Below are 13983 nucleotides of genomic sequence, written 5' to 3'. Positions count from 1 at the left end.
ATGCTTGTTGTACCTTAATAACAAACCTCACCCTACTTGTGCTAGTTTAGCAACTGCTGTGGTCAAAAGGGCACGGCACCACCAACCTGCACACAAGCCCCCAACCGCCAGGTTCCTCCATTTTCACAGACATCCAGCAAGACCAGGCATTCACAAGCTGACATGCTGCATTACATGTTCTCCCTGTACCCCAGGGAGCTCATCCGGCAGATGAGGTTCAAGGCTGGCTGGCATCTGCCCAAGCCTGGGAAGGCTCCCTTCTCTACTGTAATGCTTTCATCCTTTGAAGGCCCAGGAGATGGACTTTTGAAAACAGGAGACATAAAACCAAAGGCTATTGCTTCCATCCCTACAACAACATTACGCTCTAGCCTTTCTATCAGTGAACCCTCCCTAGGCTGTGCTGCCGTAATGGGGGTCCCGCAATCTCCAGGAGGGACTCGGCATGCCGATGGCTTACTTCTTGCCGTGCTACCTATCCGTCTGTGGCCATAGCCTGGCCCTAGCTTTATTTCCTTCACTGGAGATCCAGGGTGAAAACACAGCCCTAATTGTGCATAGGCTCTTCTCACGTTGGGGGTGGGGTACGGCCCGAGGAGGGAACTAGCGAGCCAAACAAGAGCTTCCACAGCTTCCCCTTCAAAGGACGCGAGTCAGCTGTGAGTCCAACAGGATTTGGAAGCCGCACGGCCAATATCAACATCAAGGAAGGGGGGAAATGCTTTGGAAGAATACTATCATCTACGCACCCTTCCCGAACTCAGACTACATCAGGCAAACCGGTTGAGGCACAAGAAGCCACGCTAGCTACCTGGGAAGTCACGTTCTAAGGGGCTTGGGGAGGAGAAGTCGGGGAAGTCGCGGAGTGTGAGCTCCAGAACCCCGCGAGGCCGCAGCCGCCCACCCTGGAAACCTCAGCAAGCTCTTGCGGGCAGCCGTGCGGCAGGTGCCCCCGAGAGCTCACGAGCAAGCAGCCTTGAGGGCCGAGTCCAGCACAAGTCCAGACGCGAAGCCGTTTGCGGGGGGATACTGCGGGATGCGGCTCCTGGCTCGTCGTGGCCTGCGAGTCCGCTTCGTCGCCAGCCCCGCGCCTTCCAGCGCTGCCCCCCACGGGCGGGCACCCGAGGACCGGCCCTCTGGAGTCAGCAGGGCACCCGCCCATGAACGCACGGTCTCGCCCGGACCATGCGCAGGCGACCTGGACGCCCCTGAAGGGGAAACAGCGCCCGGGAGCCTCCGGACGTGACGGGGACCCCCATCTCAGGAGTCGGGCACGAGGGCCGGCAAGACCGTCCTTTCCCTCCCCTGCGAGGCGGCCTCCGGCGTCTCTGACTCGCGGCTCCCCCGGCCCTGCAGTCCCGAGAAGCAGAGTAGACACCACCGTCTCCCGGGTACTGCCGCGGGGACAGGAAAGGTCCGCCCCCGGCCTCCCCGCCAGCAGCCAACCGCCAGCCCACGCCGCCGCCAGCTCGACCGCCCCGGAAGGCGGGACCTCCGCCGGAAGGGGCGGGGCGACGATGGCGCCTTCTCCTTTGCCCCGCCCCTATGCCGATACCAGCCAATCCGGGCAAGGCCGGAAAATGGCAGCCAATCCCAGCCTGCGATCCTCCAGAGTCCATTCCAGAGCGCGCCACGGACGCGGGCCTATTTCAGCCCGTCCCAGCGCGCGCCGCGTTCGCAGGTCCGTTTCAGCCAATCGCAGTGCGCGCAGCCGACGCCCGCCAATGGGAGCTCCGAGCGACGCCGGGGACGCGGTGGCGGCGAGCGGCGGGAAGGCGCGAGCATGGCGGCTCGGCGCGGGGCTCTCATCGTGCTGGAGGGAGTGGACCGCGCCGGGAAGAGCACGCAGAGCCGCAAGCTGGTGGCAGCGCTGTGCGCCGCGGGCCACCGCGCCGAGCTGCTCCGCTTCCCGGGTGGGTGTGGCGCGAGCGGGGCCGCTCGGGGTCGGAGTCAGGTCTCGAGGCGGTGGGGCTGCTCGGTGTCGGGGCCGTGGGACTGCGGGGCCGCTCGTTGTCGGGGCCGCGGGGCGGTGGCTGCAGTCGTGGGCGGGCAGGCGGTCCCGGCGCTGGCGGGAATCCGGGCCGCGGCTTCTGGCCTGGCTGTTCCCGTCGGAGCGGCTGGAGGGATGGCTTCACCGGCTTCGGACTTGCGCACGGAGACGCGGGCGCGGCGGTCTCCCCGCTACGCCTCAGGCGGGCGGATCGGGCAGCGGCGCGCGGCGGGGTCGTGGGGCTCCGGCCTTCCCTCCCTTGAGCGCTTCCGTGCGGGCACCTGCACCCCGCGGCCGGCTCTCGGGGACGCTCCGAACCCGGGCGGCGCCGCAAAGGAAACCGCAGCCCGCGGCCCGGCCCCAGCCGTGTCCTCACTCAGGTGGGGAGGCCTGCGCTCACTTCGTGGGTCTCTCTCTGTTTAGAAAGATCAACTGAGATCGGCCGGCTGCTGAGCTCTTACTTGGAGGAGAAAAGGGAGCTGGAGGACCATTCAGTGCATCTGCTCTTCTCCGCGAACCGCTGGGAGCAAGTGTAAACGCTACTGACGCGCCGCCCGCCCCCAGCGCTTTACCTCCTGCTTGACCGCCGCGGTGAACGCGGCTCTCGACTCGGGGGTCGTGGGCAGTAAGCCCGAGGCCATACCTGGGCGAGCGCCCATCCTGTCCCCCTGACTCCAACCCTGTGTTTGCCAAAGAGCACAAACTCGCGCTTCTTCTTCCTCCTGCCCTGCCACCTCTTTGTAATGAACAGACAGACGTTGTTTTGTAGGGTAATTTTAGGGTTATGGAAAAGCTCCTGATAAGTACAGTTCCCCCACCTCTGTCCCCTCCCCCTTCTGCCCCCGGTTTCTCATATTATTTGTCTTAGATTAGTGTGTTACATTTGCTGCAGTGGATGAACTGATACGCTTTTCTGTAAAGATTTTATTTCTTTGAGAATGAGAGACGGTGAGAGGAGGGTGGGTGTGGGGCGCAGAGGGAGGGAGACAGGCATGCTCTGTGCTGAGTGTGAGCCCAATTCCCAGGCCCCTGAGATTAGGAGCTGGCGGGAGTCAGAAACAGCCCCCCAGTGCCACATGTTGACAGCATTATTAACAGCAGTTCACGGTTTACTCCCCCCACCCCCTTTTACTTAACATTTTCTACCTCTTCACTCAGCATTTAATTGTGAGCAAGTGCCTGTGCTGTGTGCTTTTAGATGCTTATGTTTCCTTTTTTTTTTTTTAAGATTTTATTTATTTTGACAGAGCGATCACAAGTAGGCAGAGAGGCAGGCAGAGAGAGGAGGAAGCAGGCTCCCCGCTGAGCAGAGAGCCCAGTGCGGGGCTTGATCCCAGGACCCTGAGATCATGACCCGAGCCGAAGGGCAGAGACTTAACCCACTGAGCCACCCAGGCGCCCCACGTTTCCATTTATCTTTTAACATAAAGAGGTCCTCCCATACAAACCATCTCATAACTGGCTTTCTGATGCTGCCTGGCTGAGCTATGACTTTCCAGTCAGTCTGGGGTGCTCTCCAGAAAGGCTGTGGGCAGTAGGTTCGGCCAGATGCTTGTTCGTGGTTTTGCACCGTTCCCTCTTACAGTCCAGCCTGCACTGCTCTCTTCTGGTTTAGTGGTGTCTGCTTTGGAAAGTCCTTCCCACTCCCAAGGAAAAGAGCAAAATGAGATCATTTTTATAGTCCTTAATACATCTGGAATTTATGGGTATAATTGTTCCGATTTTACTTTTTGGGGCTTTATAGAAAAATAAGGCAGTTCCATTTAAAAGTGGAAATGCTAACCCGGCTTCCTCGTGATCCTGCCCCCACTACACAGGTCTGCATGCCTATGCTCCATCTTTTCTGCCTCAGCTCCCACAGCGACTAGGGTCATTCCAGCCACCGCCATTTGATTGGTTAGATTTGAAAGTCCTTGGGTGACAGGTCGGATGCCAGGGTTACATGTGTCACCACTGCCCACCAGCTGTGTGACCGTGGCCCTGCACAGCTGCTCTGCACCGCAGCTTCCTCATCAGAGTGGCAGTCGTGGTGGTGTCCCATGGCGGTGCCCCCAGCCAGGGTCAAGGAAAGCTGGCCAGGCAGGCCTGGGAGTTCGGGCTCAGTCAACCTGGGCTGTTTGGAAGAACTTTTAGAGAAACTGGTGTTTTCCTCCAGCCCTTTAATTGTCCACCTCTCTGCTATGCTTCATCTTAACTGAGTCAGTTGCTGGTTCGCAAAAATGTTTGTCCTCTGGCATCTTTAAAGTTCAGGAGCACAGAGCGTGTGGCACTCCCCTCGCAGAATGGGGTGACACCCTCCATTTCTCTCCTTATCTCTGTTTACCAAAACCCAGTGCTCCTCCAGGAGAGTCGGAAATAGCACTGCCTGCAAGAATTCACTCCTAGAAATGAGCGGTTTCTTTTATTTCATCAATCTAGCAGTTGTTTTTTTTTAAGATTTTATTTATTTATTTGACAGAGATGACAAGCAGGCAGAGAGGCAGGCAGAGAGAGAGAAAAGAGGAAGCAGGCTCCCCGCTGAGCAGAGAGCCTGATGTGGGGCTCCATCCCAGGACCCTGAGACCATGACCTGAGCCAAAGGCAGAGGCTTTAACCCACTGAGCCACCCAGGTGCCCCAATCTAGAAGTTTTCTACTTTACATATGTTTAAGTTTTTACTTTGGAATAATTCTAGTCAGCTGGAAGAGTTGCAAGAACAGTGCCAAGAATCCAGACTTCACCTGTTATTCATACTTTGTCACACTTGTGTTATCATTTGCTCACTTTCTAAAAATTTACAGGTCATTTATTTTATGAAATTCCGAGTTGGTCTGATGTTTCCTCACAAGTAGAGCTGGATTTGTATTTTTGTCAAGAATACCATGGAAGTGACGTTGGGTCAGTTGTCTAGGACAGTGAGCCAGGAGGGATCCAGTGCGGTTTGGCCATCACTGGATTGCTTGTGAAAGGTGTGCTGGCCAGGCTGTTCCACCAAATGACTCCTTCCTGTTACAAGTAGTCAAAAGGGGAGGGACATGTGGGTGGCTCAGTCAGTTGAGCATCTGCCTTCAGCTCAGGTCATCATCCCGGGGTCCTGGGATCAAGTCCCACATCAGGCTCCCTGCTCCGTGGGGAACCTGCTTCTCCCTCTACCTGATGCTCCCCCCCGCTTGTGTGTTATCTCTGGCAAATAAATAAAATCTTTTTTAAAAATCAGTATAAGAAAGGGGAGGGAATACTATAAAACTACATAAATATCCCCTTCCTTATCAAACTTTGATTTTGTACTTCATTGTTCATTAATAAACCTGCTTGAGTCTGTTGTGATTTCAGATGGTGACTTTTCTAATCCGTCACTTCTGCATGTATTAGTCGGCTTCCTACGTAAGGAAGAGCCTCCCCTGCTCATCCGTGCGTCCCATCATCGACATGGGCTCACATGCTCTTTTTTACTTGGAGGGTCACATTATCAGCTGTTTTGATGTTCAGATTATTGCAAATTTGGCCTCTGGAAATCTCTTCACGTTGGCTCCTTTGTCCATTTTTTGAGAACTTTCTGGGAGAACAAGATGTTCAGGTTTCTCTTGTGTTTTCTCCTGCTCCAGCCCAGGAGCCAGCTGCTCCTTTCTGTGTAGTTGCAGAGTGCAACATCTGGGTGCTGGGTGCTTGCTGCTAGTGAGCATCCCTGACTCTAGACTCCAGTTGTGGTCGGACCTGCGTGTAATTTTATCTTCGTCTGTGTCTGTTTCTCTCTCTCTCTCTGTGGTCACTGATAACTGGTGGTCCATTCCAGGGCCATGCTCTTCCTGGCTCATGGCATCGTCAGTCTACCCACCTCTGTAAAAGCCTGCATAGAGGTCACTGATGGTTTTCACCTCTGTCCTTATAACAAGGGCACCCTGAGTGCTGTGTTCAGAGGTCTCTTTGGGCAGGATTTTCTGTTCTTCACTGTGTGTTCATCTGGGTACAGGTTCATTTGACTTTGTATGTGATTTTAGGGATTTTTTCCCCCCATTTGATTTAATTTTTGAATACATGAAACATTAAATGCTTCTAAAAGTCAGAATCATAGAAAAAGGTCACTGCCTTACCACCCACTTCTGCCCATCCTCTGTGGGTAGCCTATTCCATTCATTTTTTTTTTTTAAATAAGGATGTTATTTATTTAATCGACAGAGATCACATGTAGGCAGAGAGAGAGGGGGAAGCAGACTCCCTGCCAAGCAGCCCAAAGTGGGGCTCGATCCCAGGACCCTGAGATCATGACCTGAGCCAAAGGCAGAGGCTTAACCCACTGAGCCACCCAGGTGCCCCCTATTCCATTCTAGTGTTCCCCTCTGGAATTATTTTACACACAGGCAGAGATGTATGTGATGTCTTCATTCTCCAGTTTGCCCCGTTCCTCAAAACGTAGCCTGTCACGTGTGGTCCTCTGCTTTCCCAACTGACAGACATGGCTCTTACTCCTCATACAGCAGAATCATCCTCTTGTGCATGTGCTGTAGTTATATTTTCTACCAATTTTCTGTTTGTGAGATCAAGTAATTGTTTTTAATAGTTTGCGATTACAGCTAATGCTGTGATGGAAACCGCATTTTACTGCTGGAGGTGTACCTTCTTCCTCCCTACCGTTCTGTGAGCTCCTCAAGGACTCTCATCTTTCTCTTCCACAAAGTGCAAGTGACACTTCCTACTAACGTCAAGCTCCTTGTCTGCGCGTCCTCCTAAGGTCTTGGGGCAGGGGGATGGGGGTTGAGCTGCCGTCACCTGGTTGAGGACATCCTTGGCCAGCCTGTCCCTCCTCGTCCTGGCCCTTCAGACTCTAGGCAGCAAGTATGATCCCCTCCTCACTGCATCTGCGCCTTTGCTCTCCGGGGCTCTCCTTCCCAGCAGGATCACCCAGCCCCTCCGCATCCCCCTGCGCATCCCCCTCCCCATCCTCGCCCAGACGGCCCTCAAGCCTGCCTCTGTTCATTCGTCTTCAGCAGTTGTGATTGTTCTATTTTCGTGGACTTATCTTCTCCACATTGGGCTTTGCTGGGAGTACCCCAGTGGCATCTTCTGAAGAGAAGACCCGGAGCTTTTCTGAATACACGCGAGGCTGCAAATCACCACCCTGTCTTCCCTTCACTGCGCTGGTGTATGTATTGGTGACTTACGCTGTCGGCCTGGGAAGCCAGGACCATGGCTCAGGAACGCTCTCTGTTTTTAGGCCTCTGATTAAGAAGAAGTTGGGCCAGGGCATCACCCTCGTTGTTGACAGATATGCATTCTCTGGTGTCGCCTTCACCAGTGCAAAGGAGGTGAGTGCCGCGTGGCCCCAGTGGGATGATGCCAGGTGTGGACTCAGGAGCGTGTAGTGCGTTAGGGACCTTCCCTTTGCCTGGTCCACTTGCTGTGTATCGGTGGGAGGAGCAGACGTTGACGGAGCCGTAGCTCATCGGTAATGTCAGCGGTGGGTGTCGCCATGTCCCTTCCCCATGATGGTCACTCAGCAGTGCTCCTCTGTTCAGTGTCATGCTTGCAGAGTGGATGGTGCATGTCGGGCACCTTCTGTGGGTTTTCCCGGCCTCCGCGAGCCAGCCATGGGGCGGTCATTTGGGGTACAGGGGCTACTCTGCCACTGTGGTCTGTGGCTTAGTAGAACTTTTCAGCTACATACCAGCTGAGAAAACGATATCCCACCCAGCACTGTCCCCTGCTGCTCTCTGCCCCGACCCACCAGACACATCACTAGCTCCTTCGTGAACACTTCATTCAGCTCATGTCCCAAAAATGACTTCTTACAAATGCAGGTGTTTTATGCTGCCATCATTCGGTCTGTGTGTGCAGTGGCCATTCACTTAGAAATAGACTCATCCTGGGTTTCTGCAGTTGAACTGGATCAGAATCCATGTCAGGGCCGTACTTGACGTGTGTCTTAGATCTCTGTGATGATACAGGCTCCCACATTTCCTTTTTTCCTTGCATTAAAAATTTTTTAGGATTTTATTTTGGGGAGATTACTTGAAGGAGTTCTGGGCTCTCATATCAAGAGACACAGGGTATCTGGCTATCTCGTTTGTGGTAACAGCCCTGGGTGATGGTACCTTCACGAGGGGTTGTAAAATGGTGACCTCAATTCTGCTCATCATTCCTCTTGTGCTGGCTGGAATTTTTCTAAAAGGACACTTGCCCTATGGAAGTGTTGGTCAGTGAGATTCCGTCTGGAAGAGGAGGATGGGGCAACTGACCATCATGTCCTGGACTGTCTCCCTCGTGTCTTCCTGATGTGCTGCTGGGGGTCTGTGGGGGCTGACGGGCTCACTCCTCAGCTGAGTACCTTACTTGAGCCTATAGCTCCCAGTGCAGAGCTGGGTTCTAAACCTAAGTCTTGGGGCGCCTGGGTGGCTCAGTGGGTTAAAGCCTCTGCCTTCAGCTCAGGTCATGGTCTCAGGGTCCTGGGATCAAGCCCCGCATGGGGCTCTCTGCTCAACGGGGAGCCTGCTTCCTCCTCTCTCTCTCTCTCTCTCTGCCTGCCTCTCTGCCTACTTGTGATCTCTACCTGTCAAATAAATAAATAAAATCTTTAAAAAAAAAATTATTAAACCTAAGTCTTCAGAGCTCTGCGGCTTTGAGACAGGGCCTTCCTGGACATGACCTTTTCCTCCGAAAATGGGGACACTATTTTTAGAAGTTGATGGGATGAATAGGAGCAGGAGGGTGGAGGAGAGGCCTGTGGCGCATGCTTGCAGCAGGGCTCCAGCATTCTCTCAAGGGGGCTCACGCCCTTACCCAGCAGAGGTGTGGGTACAGGACCCAAACTAGGGGTCGTTCCCCCCATGGACCCATCTGCTGCCTACCCCAGGCCTCCTGTGTGCGGTGGGCCTCCAGGGTCTGCCACATGGACTGAGCATTCTACCTGGCCAGAGGGCATGGGACTGTGTTGGCACGCCCACCTTGGACCCAGGCTATGGGTGCTGATTCCACGGGGTTATGGGGAATCCTGTCTTTGAATGTATATTCACAAAGTCAAAGCAAACGAAGGTTACGTGGGAGAAGGCAAAACCATTTGAGATCTCAGGAATAAAAACCACTACCATGTAAGAAGGCTCCATTTTTGGTATATCAGCTGGACATTAGCTCATTTTTCCCCTTTTATGAATTTTGAAATCAAGAATTAGACCCCATTAAACCTTCTTTCTCTAACTCTTGGGTTCCATGCTGCCAGAATTTCTCCCTGGATTGGTGCAAGCAGCCGGACGTGGGCCTCCCCAAGCCGGACCTGGTGGTGTTCCTTCAGTTACGGCTGGCAGAGGCTGCGGCGCGGGGAGAGTTCGGCCGTGAACGCTACGAGAACGGGAACTTCCAGGAGCGGGCACTGCGTTGCTTCCACCAGCTGATGGCGGACGAGACTCTGAACTGGAAGGTGAGGGTGTCTTCTGGTGTTGCCCCCAGAACCGGCCGGCTGGAAGCCGCCGACAAGTGGCTCAGGTCCTGCGCCTGAGAGGAGCCATTGGCCAAGGGCTGCTCCGCCGGAGGGTGCCTCAGGGCACCCTCTCAGTTTCTGCTCCTTTGTGATTGTGTGAAACAAGGGAGATGGGTACCTGCTGGGTGAGTTGGGGAGAATGGGCCAGACAGCCCCTCCCAAACAGCAGTCCTGCACAGGCAGCTGTCCTCCGCCAGGTTTTGCCATGCTTGTCACCTGGAACATCGACCTCTAAGGCACTCCTCACACATATTGTTAAAGTATGGCTTTCACCACTAGCTAGAAGTACAGTGAAACCGCTCATGAGTGAAAATTCCATAAAGCAAAGAAGCAATCACCACTGATTGACACAGAAATCTTTTCGAGCGTTCCCAGAGCTAGAAAATCACCTCTCTTAGGCTTTTCTGGTACTTAGGACCCAACTTGCTAACAGATGCCCAGAGTCAATGGAGATGAAGCCCACAGGCTCCCAGACACAGAGCCGAGCTCTGGCGGCCAGACGCGGAGCTGCCAAGAGAGATTCCCGAGAAGGAGCACGCGGGCGCCTTCTGCTGCTCTGGGTGCCTGGGACGGCTCCCTGCAGTGTTGACGCTGAATGAACTTTTTGCTTTTCACCTTTTTTTGCAAAAGCAAAAACACTTTTTGGATCTTTTTCTGTTAGTAAAAGTATGTACTAACCTAAATCCTTCACGAAAGCAAACTGGTGTACTGCGAACTTTCGCAAAGCAGAGTATGCCTGCGTATCCACAGGCTCTCCATCTCTCATGAGCTCACATCAGTGGTGAGCTTGTCTAATGGTCAAAAAGGGCATTTCTTTCCGCACATGGAAGCTTCAGTCCCATTTTTGTACTGTATAATTTTATCATACAAGAAATTACAAAGTTCTGTTCCTTTCCTGTTTTCCTTTGTCAATCAGTTCTGTGTGGTTTAAGCAATTTTTAATTTATAACACATTTCAAACCCTGTAAAGAACAAGACAAGAAGGTATGAAATCTGGAGTGGGAGTGGGGAAAGAAACAGGAAACCATCTCCTTCCAACCAGTGCTGGCTCTCTCCACCCCGAACCTCCCCAGTTTTCATCTCATGTCACTTCTTCAACTTAAGAACATCTTTAAACATTTCCTGTATGCTGGATCTCCTAGGATAGAACTCTCAGCTTTTATTTGTCTGAAAATTAACTTTTTTAACATTCTTTGAAAAGATTTTTAAACAATAACAACAACAAAAAAGAAAAACCTTAAAACTTGCAAGTACAATACAAAAAATTCTTCCTGGGACCATTTGAGAACAAATTAGTCTCTGATGCCCCCTCCCTGCCGTGTACTGTCAAAACTGGGACATTACTGTGCATCCCTTGCTACCCTCAGGTCCCCAAGCCCCATTCAGGCTCCCCCACTGGTCCCACTAGTGTCCTTTTCTTTTTTTTTTTTTTTTTTTTTTTTTTTTTTTAAGATTTTATTTATTTATTTGACAGAGAGAGATCACAAGCAGGCAGAGAGAGAGAAAGAGAAGAGGAAGCGGGCTCCCTGCCAAGCAGAGAGCCCAATGCGGGACTCGATCCCAGGACCCTGGGATCATGACCCGAGCCGAAGGCAGAGGCCTAAACCCACTGAGCCACCCAGGCGCCCTCCCACTAGTGTCCTTTTTAACAAATGACTCAGTGTACAGTCCCCTCTCTATTCTCCAGCTTGTGTGACTTTCATGACATTGACACTTTTGAAGTTCACAGGGGGTGATTTGTGAGTGTCCAGTGGACTCGGCTTTTTCCCCGTGGTGGGATCCAGGCTGTGTGTCTTTGCTGGTGGCCTGGGAGGGGCACTGGGTTCTCACTGCATCCTGCCATATGTGTAGGATTCCCTTTTGTTCCACTTCTGGTGATGTTCACTTTCTGGGGTATTTATTTTTACTCACATGCCACTGACACACACTTAGACGAACGTCGGTGTGTAGTCAAGTGACTGGACAGGCTTGTACGTTACTCGGGGCTCACCACACAGGTGGCCGCACCTGTCAGTACACAACGCCATCATGGGATCCCTGACCATAGTCCCTGTGCGGTGCCTCTCATCTGTCTGCCCCCACCCCCTCCCCCGAGGGGGCAGCTGTGCGTCCTCTACGCTTATGGCTCAGCTTCTGTGTGCGATTATTCACTTACGTGAGACTCCACATATAAGTGAAATCCTACAGTATCTGTCCTTCTCCTTGTGACTCATTTCACAGAGGATGACACCATCTAGGGCCCCCCGTGTTGTTGCCGATGGCAAGAGCTCATCCTTTTGTATGGCTGAGTGACATCCCCTTTCACCACTTGGCTCAGTGGTACTTGCGAGGCTTCTCCACGGGGATGTGGACTCTATCTCCCCCTGTAAATAAGAAGCAGTTTGTGATGAGATTCTTATAAACCCTGTAAAAATCTCACAGCTCATCGGATTTTCAGTTTACTTGTACATTCATATCTGTACGGACTCGTGTTTCTGTTTTGACTCCCTGTCATCTATGCTGTGCCCCGCCCAGTAGCTCCTGTTACCTTCTCGTGGGTCCCCTGCATGTTGGGACACTGACTGCCCCCCAGCACATTAATACTTTCGGGGTTCATCCTGTCCACTTCCAGCCCCGCTCTGGGTTTGGCTGCTTCCCCAGGTTTCCGTGCTCCCGTCTTGAGGGGAAAGCTATCCTAAACCTGGGTCCAGGGGCCCAGGTGCTTGTTGACACGGTGCTGTCTCTGCCCCAAGGCCCTCAGAGGACTAGAGATGTGGTTTAGACGTGATTGCCTACGTTAGAGTTTATATGTAATGTGCGCGTGTGTAGTACCTGTGTGTGTGCGAGTTTATCTGTAATGTGTGCATAGTACGCCCATGTGCAGTGTGTGTGTGCATGTAGTATGCCAGTGTACGAGGTCATATGCAGCGTGTGTGTGCACGCACATGTATTACACCCATGTGTGAGGTTCAGCCTAGTTCATGGTTTGCAATAAGCAGTCCCAAGAGCCTTCAGGCAGCTGTCACTGTGTGGGGTCTCAGGCGGGGCAAATCATTGCGAGCTGTGCAGTCAGACCTCCCAGATGGTCATACATGCCTCTGAGTGAGTCCACAACCGCTGCAGCTTCTGCAGAACTGCCTGCCCCAGGGGATCCTTCAGGACCGAGCCTGGACCAACAGTGAGACAGGGTACCCCACCCTGAGCACACAGAAGATTCTGTCCAGCTTGGTCATCCTTGCTTCAGGCAGAGAGTGGTTTCTCAGGTGGCTGGGTCGCATAGTGACCAGAGGTCCTCATGCTTTCATCGAGGGGGAAAGCAGCCAGCTGGGTCAGGATGGAACCCTCTTCCCCAGAAGGAGAGTAGTCAAACCCAGGGTTAGCTTCTGTGGAGAACTTTCTTGCGCTCCGAGCAGCATCCGGCATGGCCTCAGAGGGGCAGACTCTCCCGGCCTCCTCTGCAGAGACCAAAGCCCCACCAACCGGGATGGGGTGGGTGCTGGTGCGGGGCGCCCCACTGACATGCCCGCTGGCATGAGCTGGGGGAGGGAGAGGGTCTGATCAGTGGCAAGATGGGGTGTTTCTCCTGTATCTGGGTTGCAGCAGGAGTGTGGGTCAGCTTCATCCCAAGGACATAGGCCAAGTCCCTCCCCCCCACGCCGAGAAGGGCAAAGGTCAGACAAAGGTGTAGGATGAAGAATCCCAGAGGTGTACTGTACCCTTCTAGAACCCAGCCCCGTGTGAAATCCCTACACATGGAAAGTAATGAAGAGCGTTAACCGTTCTCTTTTTCTCCTGCCTCCCCCGTGGGGACAGATGGTCGACGCCTCCAAAAGCATCGAAGATGTCCACAAGGAAATCCACGCCCTCTCTGTGGACACCATCCAGGCCGTCACACAGAGGCCGCTAGGCGAGCTATGGAAGTAGCCATGCAGCGCCCCGCCTTTTGGTCCTGTGAGGCTGAGCTGGGGGGGATGGTGGACTCCCAGACGACGTGCTCACAGTGCACAGAGCAGAGACAAGTCAGCAGGGCACACCGGGGGCGCCGCAGGCAGTGCTGCAAGCTTCCTCTGTCCTCCTACCCCCCCCCCAAGCACCAGTAAATGACAGTGCTTTCTTACGGGAGTCTCATGACCACATGCAGGCAGTTCCAGTGAGATGGTCATCAACTGAAATTCTGAATTTCTTAGAGGCACCAATAAAAACGCATCTGAAAAGGCACTGTGGAAGCTCCCGCCTTCCTTAGCAGCCAAGGGCTTGCCAGAGAGCACTTCCTGGCAGGCACGGCCCCAAGCTGGGTCCAGCCAGGCTGCATCCCAGGGGCACGGTGGCCTGTCCCACCTCAGCACTACAGACACGGGCTTGGTGTTGGTGTTTACACTCTGTCCCACTGAAGCTATCCTGACTGGTCTGGCCTTTTGGAGAACCCAGAGCACACAGCAGTGCCCTAAATGGAGGGCAGGCAGGGATCCCCCACCTGGAGGGCAGTAGCTTTCTCCTGTGGCTCGGATGTGCTCTCTGTGTGGGGCCTGGGCAGAGCCTGCGTGTGGCCAGCATCTGTGCTTGTCAG

The 13983-nt window shown here is 53.6% G+C and overlaps 1 protein-coding gene across 1 annotated transcript; it reads left to right on the top strand.

The window, feature by feature from the left end:
• The first annotated feature begins 1750 nt into the window (after nt 1-1750).
• On the top strand, nt 1751-13634 carry DTYMK (deoxythymidylate kinase). The gene is made up of 5 exons (XM_032857728.1): nt 1751-1913; nt 2414-2522; nt 7182-7272; nt 9180-9377; nt 13230-13634. The coding sequence occupies exons 1-5, from the start codon at nt 1784-1786 to the stop codon at nt 13338-13340; spliced, it is 639 nt and encodes a 212-aa protein (XP_032713619.1). The 5' UTR covers nt 1751-1783; the 3' UTR covers nt 13341-13634.
• Nucleotides 13635-13983: the final 349 nt, after the last annotated feature.

The sequence above is a fragment of the Lontra canadensis genome, unplaced genomic scaffold, assembly GCF_010015895.1.
Source record: "Lontra canadensis isolate GAN:19392208 unplaced genomic scaffold, GSC_riverotter_1.0 scaffold13, whole genome shotgun sequence".
Lineage (NCBI taxonomy): Eukaryota > Metazoa > Chordata > Mammalia > Carnivora > Mustelidae > Lontra > Lontra canadensis.
The sequence above is the reverse complement of the archived record's forward strand: the minus strand, read 5'-3'. Positions and strand labels throughout refer to the sequence as shown.

Coding starts and splice junctions, on each gene's coding strand:
- DTYMK (XM_032857728.1), top strand. CDS start 1,784: ATGGCGGCTCGGCGCGGGGCTCTCATCGTGCTGGAGGGAGTGGACCGC. Junction 1,914..2,413: donor CGAGCTGCTCCGCTTCCCGG/GTGGGTGTGGCG, acceptor CTCTCTGTTTAG/AAAGATCAACTGAGATCGGC. Junction 7,273..9,179: donor CCTTCACCAGTGCAAAGGAG/GTGAGTGCCGCG, acceptor CCATGCTGCCAG/AATTTCTCCCTGGATTGGTG.